At 45.2% G+C, this 25437-nt stretch overlaps 1 protein-coding gene across 1 annotated transcript in view; it reads left to right on the forward strand.

The window, feature by feature from the left end:
- The window catches only part of TTK (TTK protein kinase), a 92432-nt gene extending 67207 nt beyond the window's left edge, over window positions 1-25225 (forward strand). The window contains exons 17-22 of the mRNA XM_065401817.1: window positions 1771-1895; window positions 2299-2379; window positions 7590-7766; window positions 17325-17415; window positions 17700-17803; window positions 25139-25225. Coding sequence (XP_065257889.1) covers window positions 1771-1895; window positions 2299-2379; window positions 7590-7766; window positions 17325-17415; window positions 17700-17803; window positions 25139-25225 — 665 coding nt within the window. The remainder of the gene's footprint in view (window positions 1-1770; window positions 1896-2298; window positions 2380-7589; window positions 7767-17324; window positions 17416-17699; window positions 17804-25138) is intronic.
- Window positions 25226-25437: the final 212 nt, after the last annotated feature.

The following is a 25437-nucleotide window of genomic DNA, read 5'->3' on the forward strand; positions in this document are numbered from 1 at the left end:
CCTGTTAAATCGCTCCACTAACCCATCCGTCTGGGGGTGGTAGACCGAGGAGGGACAGCCTCCGGGTACCGCATCACGTAGTCGACCACGACGAGGATATACTTGTGGCCCGTATTGCTCTTCTCCAGCGGCCCCACCAACTCTAGGCCAATACGCTCAAAGGGGATCCTGACCCCGGGCAAAGGCACAAGGGGGGCCCTCGGTACCCCCTTCTGGCCGGCCTTCTGACACTTGGGCAAGAGGTGCAGTAGTCCCACACTTCTTGGTGTATACCAGGCCAAAAAAATCTTTGGGGCAACCCGCTGCAGTGTTTTCTCCCTCCCCAGGTGCCCGGCCCTGGCATCTGTATCTCATTGTCAATGGGCCTGGCGACATACCTCCTTCCCCGTTGGCAATCAGCCCAGACTGAGCTGCTCTACTGGCTTTTATATCCTGCTTCCAGCTGGAGCATGCCCAGCAGAGGGGCGGGGTGTGTGAGTGTGGCCTCAGCTAAGAGAGAAGGGTTAAGCCCTACTGTACCTGTGTGAGACTGATACATCCCGTCACAGATGGTATATAGGACAAGATGAACTATGAGCCTGATACAATATGGAGAATTCTGTGTTCTTATTCAGTGGCATAATGGAACTAAATAAAAATGCCTAAATTCCATATCAATGTTATTTGAATCTACCTCCATTAAATATCCTTCATTCCCATTTTCTCTTCCTCCCCCCCCCCCCAAAACACATAACCGACTCCTAGAACATAAAACTAGTTGATGACCTATTCAACAAAGATTTTGGGTTTTGGTTTGTTTTGCTGTTTTTGTCCAGGTGGCCTGTCTCCATGGGCCTTGGATGATGATGTCCAGGTGGCACACAACAAATCTCTCCTTCCCCCTCCCCCATGTGTACTGAGAAAGGGGAGAGCTTGTCCCTGGCTTGTTTCTGGTACCCTGGACCTTTTCTGCTTTTCTATTTTTGAGGCAGCCCAGCTCATCAGACTACACTTAGGATTTCTAGATTTACCACTTTCTGGCTGTAAACTGGACTCTAGTTCTATCTCCATGGAACAGTTCAGGGTGTATGCACCCCAGTTGTCTCAGATTCTCCTTATAAGTAAAATTGGAGTTAAAGGGGCAGCTGCAAGCAGGTCCCACCAAGGCAAAGAAATGCTAAACAAAATGTCAGTCACTTGGCTGCAGCAAAAGTACTGAATTCTGCAGCATTTTGGAAACTGCCCAATTCTGTGACCTTGAAATCATAATGCCCATGGGGCCTTGATTGAGAGTAATAGTGCAAATCATACCTCTTGGAGATATTGTTTGACTATCTGCAGACTCAGGTAGTTCACATTTTCATGATTTTTACTGCAATTGTTAAGGACTGAATACGTCTAATTTTATTTTGTTAAATTAAATCTGAGATTCTACAGCACAATTCAGCAGCAAGGGGTAAATTTTTATCCAAAGAATACATTGGTTCCTGCTCAAAAGTTTAATTGATACATTTGTGGGGAGGGCCAAAAAATCATACATACTTGGTACACCTCTACCCCGATATAACGCGACCCAATATAACACGAATTTGGATATAACATGGTAAAGCAGCGCTCCGGGGGCGCGGGGCTGCGCACTCCGTCGGATCAAAGCAAGTTTGATATAACTCGGTTTCACCTATAACGCGGTAAGATTTTTTGGCTCCCGAGGACAGCGTTATATTGGGGTAGAGGTGTAGTTTAAAATTCATGTCTTAGTTGGATTAATCTTGGAGTTTTCTTACCTTGCAGGTATTGTGCACAGTGATCTGAAACCAGCAAACTTTCTGATAGTTGATGGAATGCTAAAACTAATTGATTTTGGCATTGCGAACCAAATGCAGCCAGATGTGACAAGCATTGTTAAAGATTCACAGGTGAAATATTTTTAGTAGATGGAGTACTGTGTTTTATAAAATGTAATTTCTGTGTCTGCTACGTTAAGTGATCTACCAACCTAAAGAAAACAACAAACATTAGAATTTTGTGCTACACAGTACTTTTTATGTTTCTGTAGATAAGGTATGCGCTAATAAAACTTAAGCTACTCATTATTATTTAGAGTGAATTTCTGTGCTTATTGCATGCATATTGTTAACTTTAAAGTATAGACCACTGAAAGCCAGAACATGGCAGAAATACTCACCCAGATTCTCAGTCTGGAATGTTGCTTTTCAAGGCTTTTATTAGACCGCAAACTGTCAAAAGAAATTTTTCAAGTTAATTAGATTCCATTAAACACTTGATTAATTTAAAAATATATATGTTTTTTATTACTAGGTTGGCACAATTAATTACATGCCACCAGAGGCAATCAAAGATATGTCTTCCTATGGAGAAAATGGGAAATCAAGATCAAAGGTAACATATTCTCTCTCTCTCTTATATATATATATATATATATATATATATATATATATATATATATATATATATATATATATATAAATAAAATGATAAAGGGGGAAATATTCCAGACATTTTGATGAAACAAAAGCTATTTCATCAAGGCAACTGGATAGACTCACAGGCCAGGTACATGCTTGCTTTTACCTTGGAGGTGAAGGGGAGTAGGGCAGTCTCGAGTGGCAACAGATGGGGGTGGGTATGATTGAGGTGCTAAATAAAGAAAGAGATGGGGAATTGAGAAATTATGATCTCTGATCAAAAGGAAAGACAGGAAAAAGTAGATTGAAGCTAGAAGGAAAGGAAGATAGGATAGTAGGAGACTCTTGTAGAATAAGCTATGTTAATCCTTTTTTAAAAGGAAGCTGGCTGTCAATGTTCTAGTTAAATACTGTGCATGAGAAATTGTGCATTCCTTTAAAAATGGAAATGGGGCTTCATGGGAGACATAGCCAGGTATAACTTTCAGTCTGGCTAGTAATTTTATGCGCTCTGGCCAGTAAGGATGAAGTAAACTTCTTCAAGCCCAGACAGTAAGAAAATCTTTTTGCAAACTTTTATCTTATGCCTTTATACTACTGCCTATCACTGTAGTATCTGCTGTTGATATTGATTTTACATGAAAGGGACTCAAAGTCCCTTGTGGACATTATGGAGTCTCTAGCACTTCTCTCTTTTGGGAATCAAAACCCTGCTTGAGGTAGGCTTTTTTGTTTTCATGTTGTGAGAGTCACTTATGGTGAAAGGCTTTCTCGGAGGGAGGTTTTGCAATGTTCCCTAAAGATGGTCCTCCAGCAATTTGTTCCCTAGCTGGATCCACATGACCAAGAATGGTTTGTCCCCAGCTCTCACATGCTTTGTGATCTCTGTTGTTTTAAAGGATCATAGCTATTACAGTGGTTCATAAATCAAAATTTAGTCTTTCATGTAGCTAGGGCTTGATCCACTAATTACTTTGAAAATTAGGACCCAAGCCTCAAACCAGCATCTGGAGCTGACTGGGAGCCCTTGGAGGGACGTTAGCATAGATCTGATGTGTTCAGTGTCCAGAGCCATGGAGAAATTAGGCAACCTCATTCTATGCCATCTGGACCTGTGGGTCATCTTCAGATACAATGAGTTGCAGTAATCCATTTTGGAGGTGACAGATGCATGTATTATAATGGCCATGTCATCATCTGCGAGGAAGGGGTGAAGTTTCCTAGCAAGCTGGAGGTGAAAGGTGTTTTTGGAAACTATTACTTGGTTATTCAAGTATAGTGAGAAGTCAGACACAATGCCAAGTCTTTGCACAGCTGTGATGAATGGGGGCTGTATGCCTCTGATGGAAGGTGGGGACAATAAACTGGGCCATTTCTTCAAAGTGTTCTCTCTTCAACCAGCATCACTTTGGTCTTACCTCAGTTCGGTTTGAGCCAGCTGCTCTTTATCCTAGAGCTAATTTCTTGTAGGCATTCTGACATGTTAGTAGTGGTGGCATCAGTTGAGAATGAGATATATAGCTGAATGTCATCAGCATACTGCTTCTAGTGGAGTTAATGTTTTATACACACTTTACTTCCAAAAAATTATAATTTTGGCAAAATTGTATCTTTTCAGGTTGAAACTTTTAAATCTTAATCTCAAGCTTAGGGTAAATTTGATTTGGTTGTGTTTGATTTGAGGCTGCTCAATTATAGCTATAGTAATATTTAGTGCACAGATTTAAATAACCCTTTCAAATAGTATTAAGTTAGGATGTTTCAGATCTACAGGAGGATTCACTTTCTCTCATTATCCACAATATGACATTTTGGTCTGTTGATATTATAATATGGGTATAAGGTTGTGCTAAGGTTTCACCTCTGATCTTAACAATTTTGGCAGAATGGTGAAATGAAGATGTGGGATTTTTTCATCTACCGTTCTTGTTAGCATTTTAAAAATAGCTACTCTAACTTAGCTCAGTAATGGTCTGTAAGATCTTTGCACAAAGAGGTTACTGAAGTGAGCACCTTGCATGACCATCTGAGCCATATACCAAAGTACATTGCCCACCACATCTGGGTTAGCATTAAACTTACTGGGTGAGATTCTGTGCTGCACTTCTGAGAGATGCAGCAAAGAACTCTCAGCCCAATGGGAAAAGCAGATAAAGATGGGTTTAAGCCATCTTTGCACCTTCCCAGTCCTGGGCTGCTCCAGGCAATGGAGCAGTCCCCTAGCACAAGTTAAACTGTCCTGGTAGCCTGTCTAAAGTATGACAGCCTTCCAGGGCTGCCCTACAGGCCAGAGTGCTGCAGGCTGTGGTCCCTGCCCTGACATGTCCCTCCCACCCTCCCATTTGCCTCTTATACCAGGGCTTGCGTGGGGTCCTCAAAGACAGGCTTACAGGCTGTGTTCTGCAGTGCCGGGGCCGAGGGATTCCGCCCTCGACCAAATACTGTTCTTTAAGGATGTTTTTGTGCTGCTCTGGCCCTCTTACCTTGCCTGACAGAGGGTGAAGCTTTCACCCCATATATTAATCAAAGGCTTCATTCATAAGATCCTGCATGAAGGGTCCTGGCTTAGGAATGTAATATTTCTAATTTTTGATCAAAGCCCAATGCATGTCGGGTAAGTAATATGGCATGGTGGTTGTGCCAGTGTCCTCCTATGACATCTGTAGACAAAAAGTAAGTTCTGTAGAAAACACAGATGCCTAGTGAAATGTCTTCATTTTAAAAATAAAGACAGCCCTACTCACTGGGATGCAACTTTTATTAAACAGCCACTAACTTACCTTTCCTTCTAAGAGATCCATGTTGGTGGTTATCAGATCCTCTGGCTTTGGAATCAGTAGTCTCTTCCCATTTATAATTTGATCATACACGGGCGATGGGGTTAGTGAGGAAAACGCCGACGAAAAGAACTTCTGTATTGTTGTCAGGGTAATATATCTCAATTGAGGCTAAACTGTGTCTCCTCCTCCCACTCCCCAATGACTGATTGATATGGAGGCAGTTCTGGGATCATGTACCACCAAAAACAAAACCCCAAACAAACAAAAAACCCCAAACCCCTACATTATCATATCCCAGATAATGCAGTTGGTTGTTTGCTTTCTTTTCTTCACCACCATCTTTGTGAAGAGATGCTGTAATAGTCCGGTGCGGGGGTTGCGCCCTCTTAGGGGCCGTCGGGCGCCAGGCCGCTTCACTGCACGGCCAAGTCAGACCTCGTATCCGGGAGGTCTAAGGGTTCCGCCCCTTAGGCAGGGGCTAAACAAAAGGCTCCCTGCCGCTGCAAGGAGTTCCAGCCCTCAGGCAGGGCGGGCAGTGTACCAGTCCTAAGCTCCGGTTCCTTCAGCCGGAGCTGGGGACTTACACAGTTACATAAGCCCGAAGGCTAGCTCAGAGCGGGGTGATACCCCAGGGTTCAAAAGGGGCTCAGGTCCTTGCGGGAGGAGCTGAGCACTAACCAACTCAGGAAGCCCAGGCCCTTAGTCAGGGCGGGGCTACAACCAATAGTTCGGGGGGCTCAGGTCCTTGCAGGAGGAGCTGAGCACAACAAAGTTAGTAAATCCAGTCCCTCAGTCAGGGAGTGAGCAGGCAGGTAATGGCAACCCAGGCCCTAGGTCAGGGCGGGGCAGCAAACAATCAGCCCAGGCCCAGGCCCTCAGTCAGGGCTGAGCAACAGAGTCAGTAGTTTCAGCCCAGGCCCTTAATCAGGGCGGGGCAGCAAACAGCAGTTCTAGGCTCAGGCCCTCAGGTAGGGGGCTGAGCAAGCACACAGTAGCAAAGTCAGTGGTTTAAGCCCAGGCCCTCAATCAGGGCGGGGCAGCAAACAGCAGTTTTCAGGGCTCACGCCCTCAGGTAGGGAGGAGGAGAGACTGCCACCCGGCGTGGGGGTGGCAGGGGGGAACACAGGCCCACCCACTCCACTGTGTTCCAGCCCGGGGCCCTATCCGCAGCAGTCCGTCTGCCGCGGGGTCAGTGGGGATCCCGCCCGCAACACACTGACATAGGCTCGGGGTCTGCTATCCCCGGGCTACTTCCCATCTCCTCCTCCATGGGTACCTGCTCCTCGCTGGGCTCGGCAGCGGGGTCCCACACCATGGGCTCCTCGGGTTGCTGGGGGTTGTCTAGGTCGGGCCGCTCCTCCGGTCTCGGGTCCGGCTCAGGTCCGGGTGGCTCCTCAGGGTACCGTGCTCGGGGCAGGCTCGGCCAGTCCACCTCGGGGTACCTTCCTTGGGGCAATCTCGGCCGGTCCGCCTCGGGGTACCGCACTCGGGGCAGGCTGGGCCAGTCCCCCTCGGGGTACCTTCCTTGGGGCAATCTCGGCCGGTCCACCTCAGGGTACCGCGCTCGGGGCCGGCTGGGCCAGTCCACCTCGGGGTACCTGCCAAGCGGGAGGTTTGAGCGGCGCTGGGTGTTAGAGTGCCTGGGTCTGGGGAGGCTCGGTCCGTCTGCGTCCAGGTACCGGGCTCGGGGTAGGCTCCGTCTCGCAGGAGCCCGGGCAGGAACGTCTGTCCTCTCCGGCCGCTCGGCTCCAACTGAGTGTTGGGGCCGGGCTTTTATACTTCCTGTCCCGCCCCTTGACTTCCGGGGGGCGGGAGCAGGTGGTGGTGGCTCCGCCCACTTGAGTGGCAGTTCTGGCTCCTCCCTCTCTGGGGTTGGCTCCGCCCACCTGGGTGGCTGTTCTGGCTCCTCCCTCTCAGGGGCCGTCGGGAGCCAGGCCGCTTCACTACAGATGCCAAGAGGAAATCACTGTTTTAAGAAACTGTCAAAAGCAATATCAAGTTCAACTTTAAAATCAAATATTTTGTTTTAATTTTATCACTAACTCTTTGTCTTTCCCAAGTGTAACCCAACTTAAAAAGCTAATCTAGTCCTCACAAAATACTTCTTTAGAATATATTTATTTAGAAGTTAATATTGTAACAAGACACTCCCAAGATTTGTGTTTATGGTCTAATAATGACATATGTTGGCAGTTAATGGCACTCAGCCTTTGGCTTTTGTGCATAATCACTAAGGCGAATCATCAGACTATGTAACACCCCCCTATTGTATCTTCTTGCTCAAGTAAAATTATATTACACAAAGTAAATGATGTTTGGTAACTATGAGAAAAGAGATCATTCTCTTTTAAAGTAAAGTAATTAATATTATTATTATTCAGATAATTACTTTGTTTGTTTTTAGATAAGTCCCAAAAGTGATGTTTGGTCATTGGGATGCATTTTATATTGTATGACTTATGGAAGGACTCCGTTTCAGCACATAACAAATCAGATCACCAAACTTCATGCTATAATTGATCCTAGTTATGAAATAGAGTTCCCTGATATTGCAGAAAAAGATCTCCATGATGTGTTAAAGGTAACTTTCTTTAATATTTTTAGTTTTTTAAAAAAGTTGAATTCAGATTCAAGTGATGGTTGTTCCTTTACTAGACTGTTGTAATCTGAGTAGATGTGACTTGACTTCTTCTGAAACATTTTCTAATTTGGTTCCCAGATGGGCATAATTCTGATTGTGCATGTAATGACGGATATGACCACCAAAATGAAGATTAGTTAGTGCTAAGGCTAACTATATGGCTTCCTCTAGCTTGAGCATGATTTTTCAGCTCAATTTGCAAATGTGATAAGTAACTATATAGATTAGGCAGTATGACCTGGTTGATTTGGCTGAGTCACAATACAAGTGCAACATATGCTCTGCCCAGAAAAAATGTTCTTTCCCGTACTCCCCACAAATTGGAACCGAGCCAAATTTTTCATGTCTCTAAAAAGCCAAAACTGAGTCCAGTTGAGTTGCTGACAGTGCTACCTAGCAGGGAATATAGATTCAGGATCCAGATACTGCTCTTGACGTGGCGAAGGCAGTTTACCCTTTGATGGGTTGATGGGGCATGTTTGTGGAGCATGAACTGAGAAACTTAATGGAAATACGATTTATGTTGCATAATGTAAAACTGGATCACAACCAGTTGTATTACATGATCCCTTTTTAATAATAGGTATGTTGTAGTTGATCTTCAAAATATATATTATAGCATAACACCAGTTCTCCAAAAGTTAGGGTTGGCAGCACTTTCTGTTTAATGGTCAGCTGTTCTAAAGGCTCTAAAATCCACATGCTTACTTGTATTGTCTTGAACCTTGCTGTGTTTCATGAGGATACAGCGTAGTAGTGTTAGGGGGATGTGAGTGAGAATACCCACAGAGAAGAAAGGAGCAGTTATCACATCTCAGAGCTATTGTTTCAGACTGTATTCATCTCCATGGGGTGTTTTCATTCAGGTGAGAACATCCCATTGAAATAAATGGGCTACTTCACCCCTCTGTTTCCTATGTTGCAAATGGATGTGGAAAGTAGTTGAAAGAGTGGGGAGGAAAGGAAGGGATCAGAGCTATTCAGTGGGGGGAATGTTACAGGGGTTTGTTATGCCCCTCCAAAACTCCCACATCTATCAATCAATGGTAGGTACTTATTTGGCCCATGTCACTGTAGTGCCTCACAATCTGAGTGCCTCACAATTTTTAATGTATTTATCCTCACGATGCCCCTGTGAGGTAGGGAAGTACTTTTTTTCCCCCACACAATGCACAGTTCTTCTTCAAGAGCTTGCTCATGTCGATTCCAAGTAGGTGTGCACGCAGCGCGTGCACAGTCGTCGGAAGGTTTTTCCCCTAGCGGTACCCGTTGGGTCGGCTGTGGAATCCCCTAAAGTCACGCCTTCATGGTGATGCATATAGTAGTTGCCAACCCGCCACCTCTTCAGTTCCTTCTTACCACCAGTGACGGTCGTTGGAGCTGCATGTCTCACTTGCCTCAGCAAGCGTTTCCCCTAGTGATTGAATTTGAGTATACCGTAAATAGTTAATTAGTTAGTGTTAGTCTTCATAGTTAGTTAGAAGTAGGGGGCTTCCCCCCCGACCCCAATTTTCTCCCCTCTTGGAGCTCGGGGCATGCCTCAATCCCAAGAGTTTAAGACATGCGGGACCTGCCACAAGCCCATGCCAACGGGTGACCCCCACGACTCTTGCCTGAAGTGTCTGGAGGAGGCGCATCAAACAGATCGCTACAAAATCTGTAAAGGGTTCCTTATGGAGGCAGCCCTCCATCCCCTGCCAGCTCCGTGCAAAGTGCTTCAGCCTCTGTTCAAGAAACGGCTCCGAGGAAGGACTCTGGGCATAGAGACCCTTGACACCGACACTCCCTGGCGCTGAAGCCCGTGGAGGCAACATGGCACTGCTCTCATTCACCGGTACCGCATAAGTGGCACAAGAAGACAGAAGGAGTGCGCTCACAAAGGAGTCAGTCGAGTCTGGTGCCGGTGGATTCTCCTGCTAGAGTGTGCCAGGTGGAGCTCCCTTCCGCCCTGGACATAGTTGATGTGGCCAGGGACTTGATTGCCATGACGGCTCAGCAGTCCCTCCGCCAGCCCAGACAGACCTCCAGCACCGCCCAGAGGCAAGCCCGCGATGATGAGGCACCATTTGCCTTCTCCGCGGCACCGCTCTCCGGCACCATCCCAGTCGGCACCACTGTGGCGTCCGCACTCAAGGTCCCTGTCATTGGACTCACAGGCGGAGTCTCACTATTCCTGGCGCAGCTGGCACCGATTGCAGCGGCACCGCTACAGGCAGGAGGCGGGGATGATGCCGTGGCAGGGGCCTGTGCAATGGCCATTCTGGACCCCGTGGGCATACCACCAAGCCCAGTGCACGCGCTCCAGAGGTACGTGCCCCCCTAATGTCCTGGGATTGTCCCACACCTCGGGGCACCGAGACGGCTTCGGTCCACAGCACAGAGCCCCATCCAGGTCCCAGCTCCACCACCGAGGCCGCAGTCGGCGCTGAACAGCACAGCACCAAACAGGACCCGTCCAGGGAGCCGGAGGGATAAGAGGGCCCAGTGCTGCCTAGGGCTTTGTCGTCATCCTCGCCGGATGAGGCAGTGGCGGGGTCTTTGTCCTCTGAGCCGCCCCCCGTTGATAACAGAGCGCACCAGGAACTGTTACACAGGGTGGTCAATAACATGGGGCTACAGGCCGAGGAGGTGGTTGAGTCTGAGGACCCCATGGTAGACATATTAACCTCTGAGTGGCCATCCAAGGTGGCATTGCTTCTCATTAAAACGATTCAAGCCACTACAAAAACCTTGTGGCAGACTCCTGCCTCCATTTCCCCTACAGCTAAGTGGGTGGAGAGGAAGTATTTTGTCCCCTCTCAGGGATACGAATACGTATTTATTCATCCGCAGCCAGGTTTGCTTGTTGTGGCAGTGGTCAATGAGAGAGAGAGAGACGGGCAGCAGGGCCCAACCCCAAAATCCAAGGACTCGAAGAAGCTGGACCTCTTTGGCCAGAAGGTGTACTCCACCGGGGGGCTCCAGCTTCGGATTGTTAACCAGCAAGCAATCCTTAGTAGATATAATTTCAATTAATTGAACTCCATAATGAAATTTAAGGAATTGGTCCCGTCAGACTCTAGGGTGGAGTTTGCTGCCAGAGTAGAGGATGGCAAGGCAGTGGCACGGACCTCTTTACAGGCCTCACTGGACACAGCAGATTCGGCCACACAAACCATGTCCTCTGCCATAGCCATGAAGAGGAGTTCACGACTCCAGGTGTCAGGCCTTCCACCAGAGGTCCAGCAAACAATTCAGGACTTGCCCTTTGACGGCATGGTATTGTTCTTGGAGCAGACAGACTCCAAGCCCCACAAGCTGAAGGAGTCACGGGCAACATTAAAATAATTGGGCCTGCATACCCCCACCACCCAGCAAAAGTACTTTAAGCCCCAGCCCTCTCAGCACTTATATCCTCCCTAGCCTAGGCAAGACTTTTCCAGGAAGCGGGGCAAGAATGGCAAGCATAAGCCTCCCCATCCACCACCCAGTAAAGGCCAGGGCTCGGCAAGGCAGTCCATCAGGCTCTAACCAAGACTTTTGAAGGGGCACCCAGGGGCAACACACCAGTCCACTCACGGATCCTTCACCATGTTTTCTGAATTGTCTGTCCCATTTCTACCGTGAATGGTCCCACTTCAGATTACTGGCTCCTTCGCACTGTAGAAGTGGGATATTCTCTCCAATTCTGCTCCTTCCCTCCCTCCCACCACCTCTTCCCCGTCTCTCTTCAGGGACCCTTCTCACGAGCAACTCCTCATGCAGGAGGATCAGACGTGTCTCACCTCGGGAGCAGTGGAGGAAGTTCCTCAGGAGCTAAGGGGCAAGGGATTCTACTCCCGATATTTCCTAATCCCCAAAGCCAAAGGATCTCAGACCCATCCTTGACCTGCGAGGCCTCAACAGATTCATGAAGAAGTTGAGGTTCCACATGGTCTCTCTGACTGCCATCATCCCATCTCTGGATCCAGGAGACTGCTATGTCACCCTCGACCTCAAGAACATGTACTTCCACATATCGATAATTCCAGCCCAAAGACATTTTCTCAGGTTCGTAGTGAACCACAGCTATTACCAGTTTACGGTCCTCCCCTTCGGTCTGTCAGCAGCCCCTTGAGTTTTTACCAAGTGCATGGCAGTCAGAGCCGCCTTCCTGAGAAGAAGGCAGGTGCAGGTCTTCCTCAATGACTGGCTGGTCAGGGGCCACTCCAGGGCACAAGTGGAGCAACACGTCAACCTGATGAGATCCACCTTCGACAGGCTCGGTCTCCTTCTGAATGTACACAAATCAACTCTTTCCCCTATTCAGAGAATAGAGTTTATTGGTCTTTGGTCAGGCCAGAGCCTTCCTGCCAGAGTCTCTTTTTTCAGACAATGCAAGACATCATACAGGGCTTCAAGCAATACCCTACCACCACAGCGAGGAATTGCTTGAAACTTCTCGGACATATGGCAACTTGTACATGTGTGGTACAGCATGCGAGGCTGAGGCTCAGACCTCTCCAGGCCTGGGTGTGACAGTCTGGACAAGGTGGTTACACTCCCAAAGCCAGTTCTCGGGTCTCTCCAGTGGTGGCTCGACCCACAGGCAGTATGCGCGGGGTCCCCTTCTCCAAACCACAGCCCTTGCTGTCCCTGGTTACAGATGTGACAGCGTTGGGGTGGGGAACTCATCTGGAGAATTCAGGACCCAAGGTTTTCGGGCACAAGATGAGCTCCCGCTTCACATCAACATCAAGGAGCTGAGAGCGGTCCGCCTGCATGCCAGACCTTCCAGGCCCACTTGCAAGGGAAATGCGCAGTGATGGACAACACGACCACAATGTTTTATATAAATAAGCAGGTCATAGCTCGTTCCTCTCCCCATGTCAGGAAGCCCTCAAGCTGTGGGACTTCTGCATAGCCCACTCAATTCACCTGGAAGCATCCTACTTTCTGGGTTCTCAGAATGACTTGGCGGACTATCTCAGCAGATCCTTCCACAACCACGAGTAGTCCATTCGCCCGGACATGGTGAACAGCATTTTTCAAAGGTGGGGAGTTTCCCAGATCGACCTGTTCGCCACAAAAAGCAACAGAAAGTGCCTAGAGTTCTGTTCCTTCCAGAACCACAGCCCGGGCTCCCTCGCGGACATGTTCCTCCTCTCTTAGACGGGCCACCTGTTGTATGCATTCCCGCTTTCCCACTCATCCACAAGGTTCTGCTCAAGATCCGCAGGGAGCGGGCTGCAGTCATACAGATAGCAGCAGCCTGGCCTCGCCAGCACTGGTATACCATGCTCCTGGAGCTATCGGTGGACAACCCAGTCACATTGCCTTTGCTGCCGGACCTGATCACTCAAGACCATGGCAGTCTCCAGCATCCCAGCCTAGAGTCTCTCCACCTTACAGCTGGGAAGCTTCATGGCTAAGCCCAGTAGCACTAATGTGCTCCGAGCCTGTTAGGGAGGTTCTCCGTGGCCAAGTGGAAGAGATTCTCAATCTGGTGCTCGCAAGGTCACAGTCCTCCGACACAGGCCTCTCATTTTATCATCTGCTGCACTTAAAGAAGCAGGGCCTGTCAGTCTCATCGATAAGAGTTCACCTAGTCACCATTTCAGCATTCCACCCGGGTGTAGCTGGCCGTTCAGTCTTCTCCAACCTGATGGTCGGCCGGTTTCTTAAAGGTCTTGACAGAATATACCTGCAGGTTAGGCCTTAATATAGTTCTTTCAAGACTAAGGGGGCCTCCCTTTGAGCCCCTAGCAACTTGCTCTCTACTCTACCTGTCATGGAAAGTGGCATTCCTGGTCACAATAACATCAGCCAGGAGAATGTCCGAACTTAAGGCCTTAACCTCTGACCCTCCTTACACCATTTTTTATAAGGACAAGGTGCAGCTTAGGCCTCACCCAGCCTTTCCCCCAAAGGTCGTCTCTCAATTTCATGCCAATCAGGACATTTTTCTCCCAGTCTTTTACCCTGAGCCACACGCTAACAGTCAGGAGCAAAGACTCCACTCCTTGGACATTCAGCGAGCATTGGCCTTTTATATTGAGTGCACATTTCGTAAGTGGAATCAGTTGTTCAAAGTAGCAGACAAGATGAGGGGCCTCCTGGTGTCTTCTCAAAGATTTTAATTATGGATCACGTCCTGTATTCGGGCATGTTATGATTTGGGAAAGATACCTGTCCCTGCACTAACGGCACATTCTACAAGAGCGTAGGCCTCCTCGGCGGCATTCCTGGCCCAGGTCCCAATCCAGGAGATCTGCAGGGTGGCAACGTGGTCATCTGTCCACACGTTCACCTCTGATTATGCCATTACCCAGCATGCCAGGGACAATGCAGCATTTGGCAGAGCAGTGCTTCAGCTAGCGATTCCATGAACTCTGACCCCGCCTCCTAGCAAGGCTTGGGAGTCACCTATTTGAAATTGACATAAGAAAGCACGCGAAGAAGAAAAAAGTTACGTACATTTCGTAACTGTTGTTCTTTGAGGTGTGTTGCTCAGTCTATTCCAAGACCCACCCGCCTTCCTCTCTGTCAGAGTTTCCTGGCAAAAAGGAACTGAAGAGGTGGCGGGTCGCCAGGGACCTATATGCACCACCATGAAGGCGCGACTCCAGGGGGCTCCACAGCCGACCCAATGGGTATCGCTAGGGAAAAAACCTTCTGACGACTGTGCACATGGCGCGCGCACACCTACTACAAATGGACATGAGCAACACATCTCTAAGAACAACAGTTACGAAAGATAGGTAACCGTTTTTTTTCCCCACACAATGCACAGTCAACCTGTGGAACTCCTTGCCAGAGGATGTTGTCAAGGCCAAGACTATAACAGGGTTAAAAAAAATAACTAGATAAATTCATGGAGGATAGGTCCATCAATGGCTATTAGCGAGGATGGGCAAGGATGGTATCCCTAGCCTCTGTTTGCCAGAAGCTGGGAATGGGTGATGGGATGGATCACTTGATGATTACCTGTTCTATTCATTTCCTCTGGGGCACTTGGCTTTGGCCACTGTCGGAAGACAGGGTACTGGGCTAGATGGACCTTTGGTCTGACCAAGTATGGCCGTTCTTATGTTCTTACATACCATTATCCCCATTTCCACAGATGGGAAATTAAGGTACAGAGACTTAGACTTGCTTAAGGTCACATCCTTCCTTGCTTAAGGAAGTCTATCGCAGAGCAGGGAATGGAACCCAGGAGTCCCAGGTCCTATGCACTGGACCATGCTTCCTCTCATGCTCCTCCTCCCATGTCTGCCCCACTGATTCCATGCTTGTTCCTGCAGCCTCTCTCCAGATCCTCAACCTGTGTGTCCCATGCTGACACCTGTCTCTGTGGGAAAGATGGTTGGACAGGGAGAGCCAGGCTGTGCTGGACAGGCAGAGAGAAGGGAGAGGAGATGATGCAGAAGTTGTGAAGGGACTAACATGCAGTCATTCTTTGGCTGGGATAATCATTGCCTACGAGCCAAAGGCAGTGGAAGGGCAGAGCTGGGCTGTGGTAAATCGGGGAGCTGAGAATTTTTTTTTCAGTGAAGGAAACTAAATGCCCAGAAATTTCATTAACATGGAGTTAAGGATGTCCAGTGGTGCCTAGTGTCCTTCCAGAATATGGAGAGTGTCTGTCTAAATTTAAACATCTGAAAACCAGGAAATATAAGTAAAGTACACACTAGTCACCCAACCCAACCTTAACTTTGTCCCTGAATGATGCCCCGGTATACCAATAACACATACTATCACTCGACCCTTACAGATGTTACAGAACACTTTGGGAACAGAGCACCTGAGCACTGTAGGACAAAGTCTAACTCTTTCTCCTTGGAAAAGCAATGCTCATGGTTAGGTCAGGCATAGTGAACAGGAGCTAACTATACTTGGCCTACACCCAAACCATCTCAGGCTTGCTAAATGTTACCACGCCTCCACACTTGCCCTGATAATTCGTTCTGAGACATTGTTTTCATTTATCCCTCACTCCTCGGAGGCTACTGTCCTATATGCCACCTGAGTGCTGGGATTCCCCAAGGCAAGAACACCCCATTGTGCTCCTCTGTGGACACAGTCTACAAAACTCAGCATTAAAATGAGGCATACTTGAACCTTTAAAAACACACATGTGCCTCTTATCACATTGTAATAACAGCTCTGCCAAGCTGCTCCAACTAATCTCTCCACCATTCAATATAGCTACACCTAACATAGTGAAGGCAGTTGGAGCACATCCAGATAAATGCTGGAATTCAAGGCTGTGGAGCACAACACATGGTGGCATGTTGTTAGAACTTTCTCATGTCTACCTGTTATGGTACACCGCTTTATTGAACCATTCTCTGCGACTTTTGCCAATTCCAGGGGACAGAATTAAGGTTACATTGTGGGGGTAGTGTACACAGTATATTCTGGTTTTCAGAGGTTTAAATTTAGCCACTCTCCACGTTTTGGGAGCCTACTGGGCAACCTTAACTCTGTTAATGAAATTTCTTGGCATCTAATTTCTGCACAAATGTGACTAAATCTGCAGCTATTACATTCATGTTAATGCACATTAATGTGACTGCATAATTAGAATTCCTATTCAGAAGATAGGTTATTTAAAAACTTCCAATTCTGAATTTAAAAGTAAAAAAGGTGTATTCCAAACGTGATCTGTCCAAACAGAGCCAAGTCAAAGGCTCCATTGTTAGTGTACCTCTTCTGTAAATTGTAACCTCTCAGGTAAATTGTGTCTTCATTTAAAACATAACTAGAGGATAGCTGTATCCTGGTTCACTAGTGCCAAAGTAATCGTCGCCCATGAAAGTCTATTATGATTATTAGTTGATGTAGTTTAGGATTAAGCATTGATAATGTGGGGGGGTATATGTTTGTTAACCCTGTGACATGAAAGTTACGACTCCAATCTAGATCTTTGAAGAATTGATTTTTTGTGTAGCTGGGATTTCTGATAAAGTTAGGGAAAATATTTCTAGTTGAACTAAATGTTTTGTTTTGATTTTGTGTTATTTTTTAATAAAATTGAAGGAAATTTTGAGAGTCATTTCAAGTAGAATTTTTTTCTACACAAATTTGTGAAATGTTTAGTTGATCAGAATCTGCATTCCCCATAAATAAATAAATAAAATAAAATATTTGCTCAAACTATTTTTCCCAGTTCTATCCCTAATTAAACTATGTCAGACTACTTTGGCATTTACAACAGGAGATCCTTACTCTTCTTGCCTACAGAGGAGTGATATTACAGGAGTATTTCAGTTTCTGTTCTGTGAAGAGGGGATTTCTAGGCATCTTGGTTTTAAGAGATGAGGATCCATACATGTGTTACAGCTTCCTTCCAGTTCAACAGATACAGCCAATTTGATATTATCCTACCAAAACAAGTTTTATAAGTTACAGATTTGTACATGGATACCAGCATAACTGTAATGATTCAGGAAATTGAGCATGTGTATTTAACTGTAGAAAACAAAGCTTCAACTATTCACCCACTCAACCTACTTTTTCAATCTTTTTGTTTTGTAGCGCTGTTTAATAAGGAACCCTAAACAAAGAATATCAATTTCTGAATTGTTGACTCATCCATATGTGCACATTCAAACCTATCCACAGACAGGTAATTTTTACATTTTATATTAAAGTTATATCACAATAAATTAGCAAACATTTTCTAGATTTCTCTAAATTTATTTTGATTTTAAAGAGGAATGCCTTTTTTTGTGTGCATTCTCCAGTTATTGGTGTTATGCATAAGTGTTTCTGGTACACTTGTGTATGTGTTGGCAAGGGCTCCAGTATCTTAATTCTGAAATTCTTATATATTCAAAATAAAAGACTGATTGTATACATTTTGTAAATTACACTTAAAATGCGGGTTTCAAAATAACTATATTTGAATAGCCGTAGGTGGTCTGAATACAAAAGGAACAACAGAAGAAATGAAGCGCATCCTTGGCCAACTTATTGGTCTGAACTCTCCTAACTCTATTTCTAGAGCTGCTAGAGTGAGTACAGTTTTTATACCAATATAATGTTCACATTTCTTTAAAATATAATCAGTTTAGTTAAAATAAGTGTGTGCATCACAAAGCTAATAGGAGTAAGTATTTCAAAACTTTATCCCCCGATATAGAGGACCTGTGCAATACTGTCATGAAACTTGCAGATTAGTAAATTACCATTTCTCATGATCCTTGAGTGGTGGGAGTTAGAGTGGTGGTGGTGGTAACAGGATTTTTTCTCATCTCGCCTTGCACAATAAATGTTTCTCCCTAGTTTTCCTGTGCTGACTACTGTTTTCCTTTCTCTCTCTCTCTCTCTCTCTCCTCTCTGACACAGCCCATGTCTTGTTGTTCTGCCCTGACCAAAAGTAACAAGCCGCTGTGAAGTGGGCTAGCACTGCAGCACTTTCCTGCAATCAATATGGATGAATGAGCAAATCTTCATGTCCATCAGGGAGCCAGTTCAGATGCAGGGTTTTATTTCTGCTGTTTTTCCTCCTCCTGGTGTTGAGGCATGCTTTCCCAGTTATTCCTCTCTATCTATGGAAGCAGCTAGTACCCCTCTGCCAAGGTGTCACCTTTCTTCCAGGCCTCAGAAGAGCCCCAGATGACATTCTAGAAAAAGATAGGGAAGAGCAGCTTAAAATGTACCTCCTTTGCCTCTCCCTGCAGGCTTAGACAGTGGGTCCATTCTGCCAATCTGCCCCACTCCACAGCCAGTCTTGAACAGGGTTGGGAGTGCCTTTGAACTGGGCGACTGTTCTATGCTTTATTAGCACTCCACCCCAGTTTGATGGCTGACTGCTCCCAACACCCCACAGATATCCGAGAGGGTCTCCAGGAGGGCTTAGATCCAGTCTGAGGCTTACAAGACAACGGTAGAGGTAGGGAATACACTCTGTCTCTGGGAGGTTGGCAGGGGGAACCTCCTTCCCTCCCAATAGGGAATCACTTCAATCAGGAGCCCTGGCCTTCCTACGCTTCTCTTTTTCCACAAAGAATCTTCTCATCTTCCCGCCAAAAAATAAAATCTACCAAAGAGATCTTCTATTTCCCAGCAGGCCATCTCCCTCTTCCTTTGTCTTGAGGGACTTTTTCCAGTGCCCTATGGGCCAGGGGGAGCCTAATCCTTCTCTCAACCCCACCCACTCCCCAATTCAGTTAGAGTCCGCCTGAGAAGGTGGGCTGGAAGTAGATCCAAACTAGCCAGCTGTACTGCACTTTCCCATATTGCAAAAACCCTGTAAAGGGTGGGTGAGGGTTACTTGTTTCTCACATATGGCAAATCTTTAAAATATCCACTAACAGAAATGTTCATGAGACAGAGCTCCCTGTTGTCTGCCAAGGCAGCCCCACAGAGCTGATACAGCCTATCCATCCTCCTGTTGGGAAGATGGTAGAAATGTGATGTGCTAATCCCAAATTTTCATTCACCCTGTCCAAGAGCCACCTTAGGCTCTATAAACTGAAGGTTTGACTTCCAGGATCCACTAGAAGACAGGTTTGGCAATGGCTTTCAATTCTACATCCTTTGGCCTGCCTCTAGAGGCCAGCATGGCCCTTTGTGACAATGCCCCCCACCTCCCTTTTGGACAGGAAGGTATAAGAAGCTGTTCAGAATAGTTCAAACTGAGCAGCACTGTGATCACTATCATTTATTTGTGTAATTGTCTGTGTAAATACCACTGCTGGGGCACGTGTGCCCAGTGCACTCAGGCTGGAGGCTTTGATCAGCCATATGTGTTGGGGCAGCACATGCGCTCTGAATGTCCTCATGGCCCCAACCACCCCATAGTTCCTTCTCACAACCCATAGCTTCTAGTCAGAGGTTTCACACAAAGGTTCTTTGTACATCATGTAGTCTCTTTTTATGTGTAAATTCTTATAAATAATTAGTTGATTAGTACCTAGATTGGATTTAGTGATAGAAATGTTTTATAGCGTTTCCATTTCTTGGTTTGGAAACTTTCCTTTTCTTTCCTGTAAGGTTCTTTATCCTGCTGCAGTCTCATCATGACTGAGCACAAGGATTTAAGAATTGTATATCATGTGAGGCAGTAATGCTATTAAATGGCCATACAAGATGCCTAACTTGTCTGGGTGAAGGGCACATTACTGACATGCTGTTTGTAAATCTGTTTCTAAGAAGACATATTGAGTAGGATAATTTCATCTTAAGATGTTTCTCTTCAGAAGTTTATGCACTGGACTCGCTGGTATCAATAACATCAGTGCAGATTACAACTATGCCTATGGCCCTGCTATAGTCTCTGGCAATATCCTATCATACGGTACAGATCCTTTGATTGCCATCAACCTCAATACCAACATCAACCTCGACTCATTCAGTGCCAAGGGTGTAACTTGTTACAAAAAAAATGTTTCTTCTCCCATTTTGTGTCCCTGTGCTGGAGATCAGAGATTTTAGGTAGCAGTGCTCGGTTGGGGCGCACATGCGCAGTAGCTGGCCATTGATGCCTCATGTAGCGCAAGCACAACCCGACCCTTTCAGTTCTTTCTCAACCATCCTGGGCTGCAGTCAGAGCCCAGTGGCAGTGCTGCCTCTTCAATAATCTTTAGAAAAGAAAATAGTTTACATACTGTTTTTAGTGTTATAGCTCTTAGATAGTTTTAATTAGACTTTACTTAGCCAGTTATTTAAAAAAAAAAATTCCTTTTGGTTCCTTAGCTTAGTAGTAGAGAGAGAATGTCCTTTAACCAGTTTCTATATATTTTTTTTTTTCCATTTCCCTTCCCAATTGGGAAAAATTAATGGACGTAATGCCAGGCTCACCTGGTATTAAGAGATGCGACTCTTGCCACAAGGCGATACCGGTCTCATCTTGTGTCCGTTGCCTGGGGGAAACTCATATCCCCCAGAAATGTGCTCACTGTAGCAATTTAAAGGCGGGGGATCTCCACCTTAAAATGATTTTGATGGAAAAGTCCCACTAGCCTCCTCAGGAGAAAACATCAACAGTCACAGAGCAGTAAAACTTCTAACAATGGCAATGCTCAGCATTCCAAAGCTTCAAGGAAGTGAGACATGACCTCCCCAAAACAGGACACTCAGAGAAAGAGGAATTCCCCATTGAGCTCATCAGAGAGAGCACCTACGAGGCCCCGGGCACCTCCAGCACCTCAACAGCTATGGGGCTCACTTCTGGTTTATCTCTTATGTTCCCTAAAAGCCTATGCTTCAGGGTTTCAGCTGGCCACCTACAAGTGTCACAGAGGGATTTTTCCCCCCAGTGTATTTAGGGGTGGTTTTTTCATTTCCTTTTCCTGAAGCATCAGGAATGGCCTCAGGTGGAGATGGGACATTGGATGTGGAAAACCAGAGCTCTGAGGTGGCACTGAGTATTCTCTCTCTCTTGTGCTTTAGCTGGCTTGGTCTTGCTCACATGCTCAGGGTCTAACTGATCGCCATACATGGGGTTGAGAAGGAATCTTCTGCCAGGTCAGATTGGCAGTGAACTTGGGTTTTTACCTTCCTTTGCACTGTGTTGGGTACAGGTCACTTGCCAGGAATTTTGGGGGCATGTTTTACTGATAGTAAAACTATCTCTGAAATAGTAGATCCAGAGAGAGCCTGCAAAGGAGTCCCCTTCCCTCTAAGATCGTGTGATGGGTGCATCTTCCCTAGAATAAGTAGGCCATATAGACAATGTGCGAACTCAGGGCATTTGGTCACCTCAAGAAACATCACTTCACATAAACATACTGGAGTTGAGAGCTATCCGTCAAATTTGTGAAGTCTTTCTGGCAAAGATCAAAGGCCTCTCTGTTCAAGTAATGACCAACACAACTGTTATATTTTACCTAAACAAGCAGGGATGAGCCAGATCCTCCCTACTGCGTTGGGAGGCAGTATGACTTTGGAATTTCTGCATTCCTCAACATCATGAGAGGGAGGGATAGCTCAGTGGTTTGAGCATTGGCCTGCTAAACCCAGGGTTGTGAGTTCAATCCTTGAGGGGGCCACTTACGGATCTGGGGCAAAATCAGTACTTGGTCCTGCTAGTGAAGGAAGGGGGCTGGACTCGATGACCTTTCGGGGTCCCTTCCAGTTCTATGAGATAGGTATATCTCCATATATATATATATATATATATATATATATATACACACACACACACACACACACACATCTCTCTCTCTCTCTCTCTAATCTTTTTTTAAATATTTTTAACAGACAGTCTCTTTCCAGGGATTCACAATTTACTAGTGGATAACCTCAGCAGGAAATTCAGATAAAAGGTGATTCACTTCATTTTCTCAAGATGGGTTTTCCCTCTGTAGATCTGTTCCACTAGGGCAGTGGTTCCCAAACTTTAACAACCTGTGAACCCCTTTCACCAAAATGTCAAATCTCGCAAACCCCCTCCTAAAAATGAATATTTCCAGGGATTTTCTTTTACCTGAGTATAAATTATAAAAGCAGTGATCTTGGAAATATAAAATTTGTTTTTATGACATGCTTATTACACACTATTATTAATTATTATTTATCATTATACTATTTTTATTACATTATGAAAACGGCAATACTCTTCCAAGATCTCACTTTTGTAGCTTGTATCACTTTGAATAAGCTTGTTATAAGACAAGGCTCCTGTGTTTCATCAAGAAGTATCAGATGTGAAACAGCATGAAGGTATCTAAGAAGCCAACTCAAAGAGTTCCTCTTACACAAGCATTCAGGTCTTGAGCAGTTCAGGCAAACAACACACGTTACAACAAAGCTTAAACTTGTTCTTCATAATAATTTTAAAAACAATACTAGCTGCCTATTTAATTTTAAAAACAGCAAAAAATAGCCACCTCACTTTCCATTTCTTATAAGGAGGCTTGAAGTTTAAATCTCCTCAGTGCGATAGATATGCTTGCTTTGATCTGCTTAATTCTTGGAAGTCCAGGGCTCCGGGCTGCTGGTCCCATGTTGCCCGGGGTCCCTAGGGACAGCGCTGTCCGCCATTAGGGAATTTTTTCCCGATAACCCCCTGAAACATTTTGCGAACCCCCAGGGGTTCACGAACCCCAGTTTGGGAACCACTGCACTAGGGAAACCATGAGATGTCATTGATTCTGCTCCGGGGGAATGGCCCAAGATCCAATTCTAAACCCATGGCTCTTGGATACTATTATATGTGTATCTCCCAATTGCCATGATACCAAGAATTCTAAGGAAAATCAAGCAGAATATAGCCACGTTTAATTATGATATCCCCCACTTTGCCAAGGCAATTTAGTATGCAGATCTCCAAAGGTTTAGTTCAGCCACCAAATAACCTTACCTCTGCTCTTGGATGTAATATCTAAGTTAAGGACAGATCCTGTATCCAGATACCACGACACTCCATCTGACAACAAGGATGCTGAATAGCTGATTTTATCAGAGAGACTACACAGAATCCACTTACCTCTCCAAATGAAAGAGATTCTTAATATAGGTGCCATCAACATTATTTGTCTCCATCAGTCTCACATCTCAGTCCTAGATTACCTTCTACAGCTCAAGAACTCACACCTGTCTCTGAGCTCTTTGAGGCAGCTTTTTGCCCGCCATACAGCAGTTTTCTACTTTTTCTCACCCAAAGGTAGCAAGGTTTCTAAAATGTCTGATAAGTCTTCACTTTAGAAAAGGAATATGTGCCTCCTGAGAACTTAAAATTTGATTCTACTATGTCCTCTGGTTTTACCCTTTCAGCCCCTTGCTCCATACTCTGTTTCACCTCTTTATCAAAAACATCCTTCTTTGGTGGTAGTAACGTCGACTGGAAGAATGAGAGACTTACAGGCTCTAATGGCAGACCCACCATACATGATTTTCCCTAATGACTAGATATCCTGAAACCACACCTCAAATTCTTACCTAAAGCTGTTTTGAATGTCATTTGAACCAAATAATACACCTCAAAGGTGAAGAAAAATTGCATTTCTTAGTTGTACATGGAGCAATTTGTTTTTATTAAGAAAGGACTGAGCACATTAGGAAATCTCAGACAAACATAAGCAGAAGGAGTTAAAGATGAGGCTGTTTCATCACAAAGTATTGCTAATAGAGTCTAGTACAAGAGGAGATCCAATCAGCCAACTCCTAACACCCACCCACCTTCAAGATTAACTGGACATTCCACAAGGACTCGGTCTACTTTTGTAGCCTTTTTCAGAAATCTACCAATTATGGACCTGTGTAAAATGACTTTTTTCCAGCTACATGTTGACACAACACTATGGCATAGTAAGGGCATCCAGAGATGATACAAACTTGGCAGGACAGTTCTGTGTTCACTAGATTCCTGGTACACACCTCCAGCAAGGGTCACTGCTTGGAAGTCACCAGCAGTGGAATATATAGATGGACAATCACTCAAAGTTACTTACCTGTATAATAATTGTGATTAAGATGTGGTGTTTGTATGTCTGTTCCATGACGTGTTTTCTATCCTCATTACTTGGAGTCTATTAACATCAGGATTCCATATGGCAAAAGAACTAAAGGGTAATTAGGGCAGCGCTGCCTTTAATGCCATCGGTTAGAGGTGTGTGAGAATGTGTTGCCTCAACGGGTACAGCCCAACAGGTACACCCAACGGTGTGGATGTAAAGTATAAAAATAAAATATGGACAACATATCTTGAAGAACCAGAGTTACTGTGCAAGTAACAGTTTCATTCTATCCCTCATGCACCTCTCTGGCAGCTAGGCCAGAACAGAGTCGTTACATATCTTAGCTTCTCCATAGGTCTTCCTTGCCTGGATATAATCTCTATTAGTCAGACCTATTTTGTCCATATGGATGGCAGCCATTTGACATTAACAAATTTCTCTTACTGCATTAATTTTATCCTGTGATGTGGCAATGTCAATATGGACACCCACCCAAGATGTCTCAATGGCCAAATAATTTTTTTCCATTTCCTCTATGGAACTATACCTACTTGCATAGAGGAGGGGGAGAAGGAACTGGATGCAAATACCTTCATCCTTCCATACTGGTACTGGTGTAATTTAGATCTTGGTGATTTTCAGTCCCTCCTCTGCCTGCATTGCTCAAAATGTTCATTTTTTTTTTCGTAGTGGTCTTGCTTTGTATGTTTTTCACCATCTGGACACTAAACTGCATTTAATGCTAGTACTGCTTTACCCTGTCTTCCTATTAATTTCCTCATATTTGCATATATCTGAAATTTTAGTTCTGGGTTTAGATGGTACTCATTACTGTCTATTGAAACAATTTTGTACACTATACCATCATTTGTTACAAACAGACATCATTTGAATAAGTAATTCTTGGAATGACTATTTCTACCCCTTTATCTTTTTAAATTTCAGACTTTATATGAACAGTGCAACAGTGGTGAAAGTCTTGATGTATCTGCATTTACAAAACCTGGCAATCAAACACGGACAAAGAAATGATGAGCAGTAATGCATGATTTACTAGAAATGTGTAAAATAATTTTGATAAAAATATATATTGATCTGCTCTTTTAAAAAAAGGACACTGACAGCATAAAGATCCTATTTTTAAAGTAAATGTCATTATCTCTGTTGTGAATAATGCCATAGATTATTAATACAGAATTTAAAAAATCGAATATACTCTTTACCATCTGCTGTCTGTTTACCAT

The sequence above is a fragment of the Emys orbicularis genome, chromosome 3 (genome assembly GCF_028017835.1).
Source record: "Emys orbicularis isolate rEmyOrb1 chromosome 3, rEmyOrb1.hap1, whole genome shotgun sequence".
In the NCBI taxonomy this organism is placed as follows: Eukaryota; Metazoa; Chordata; order Testudines; family Emydidae; genus Emys; species Emys orbicularis.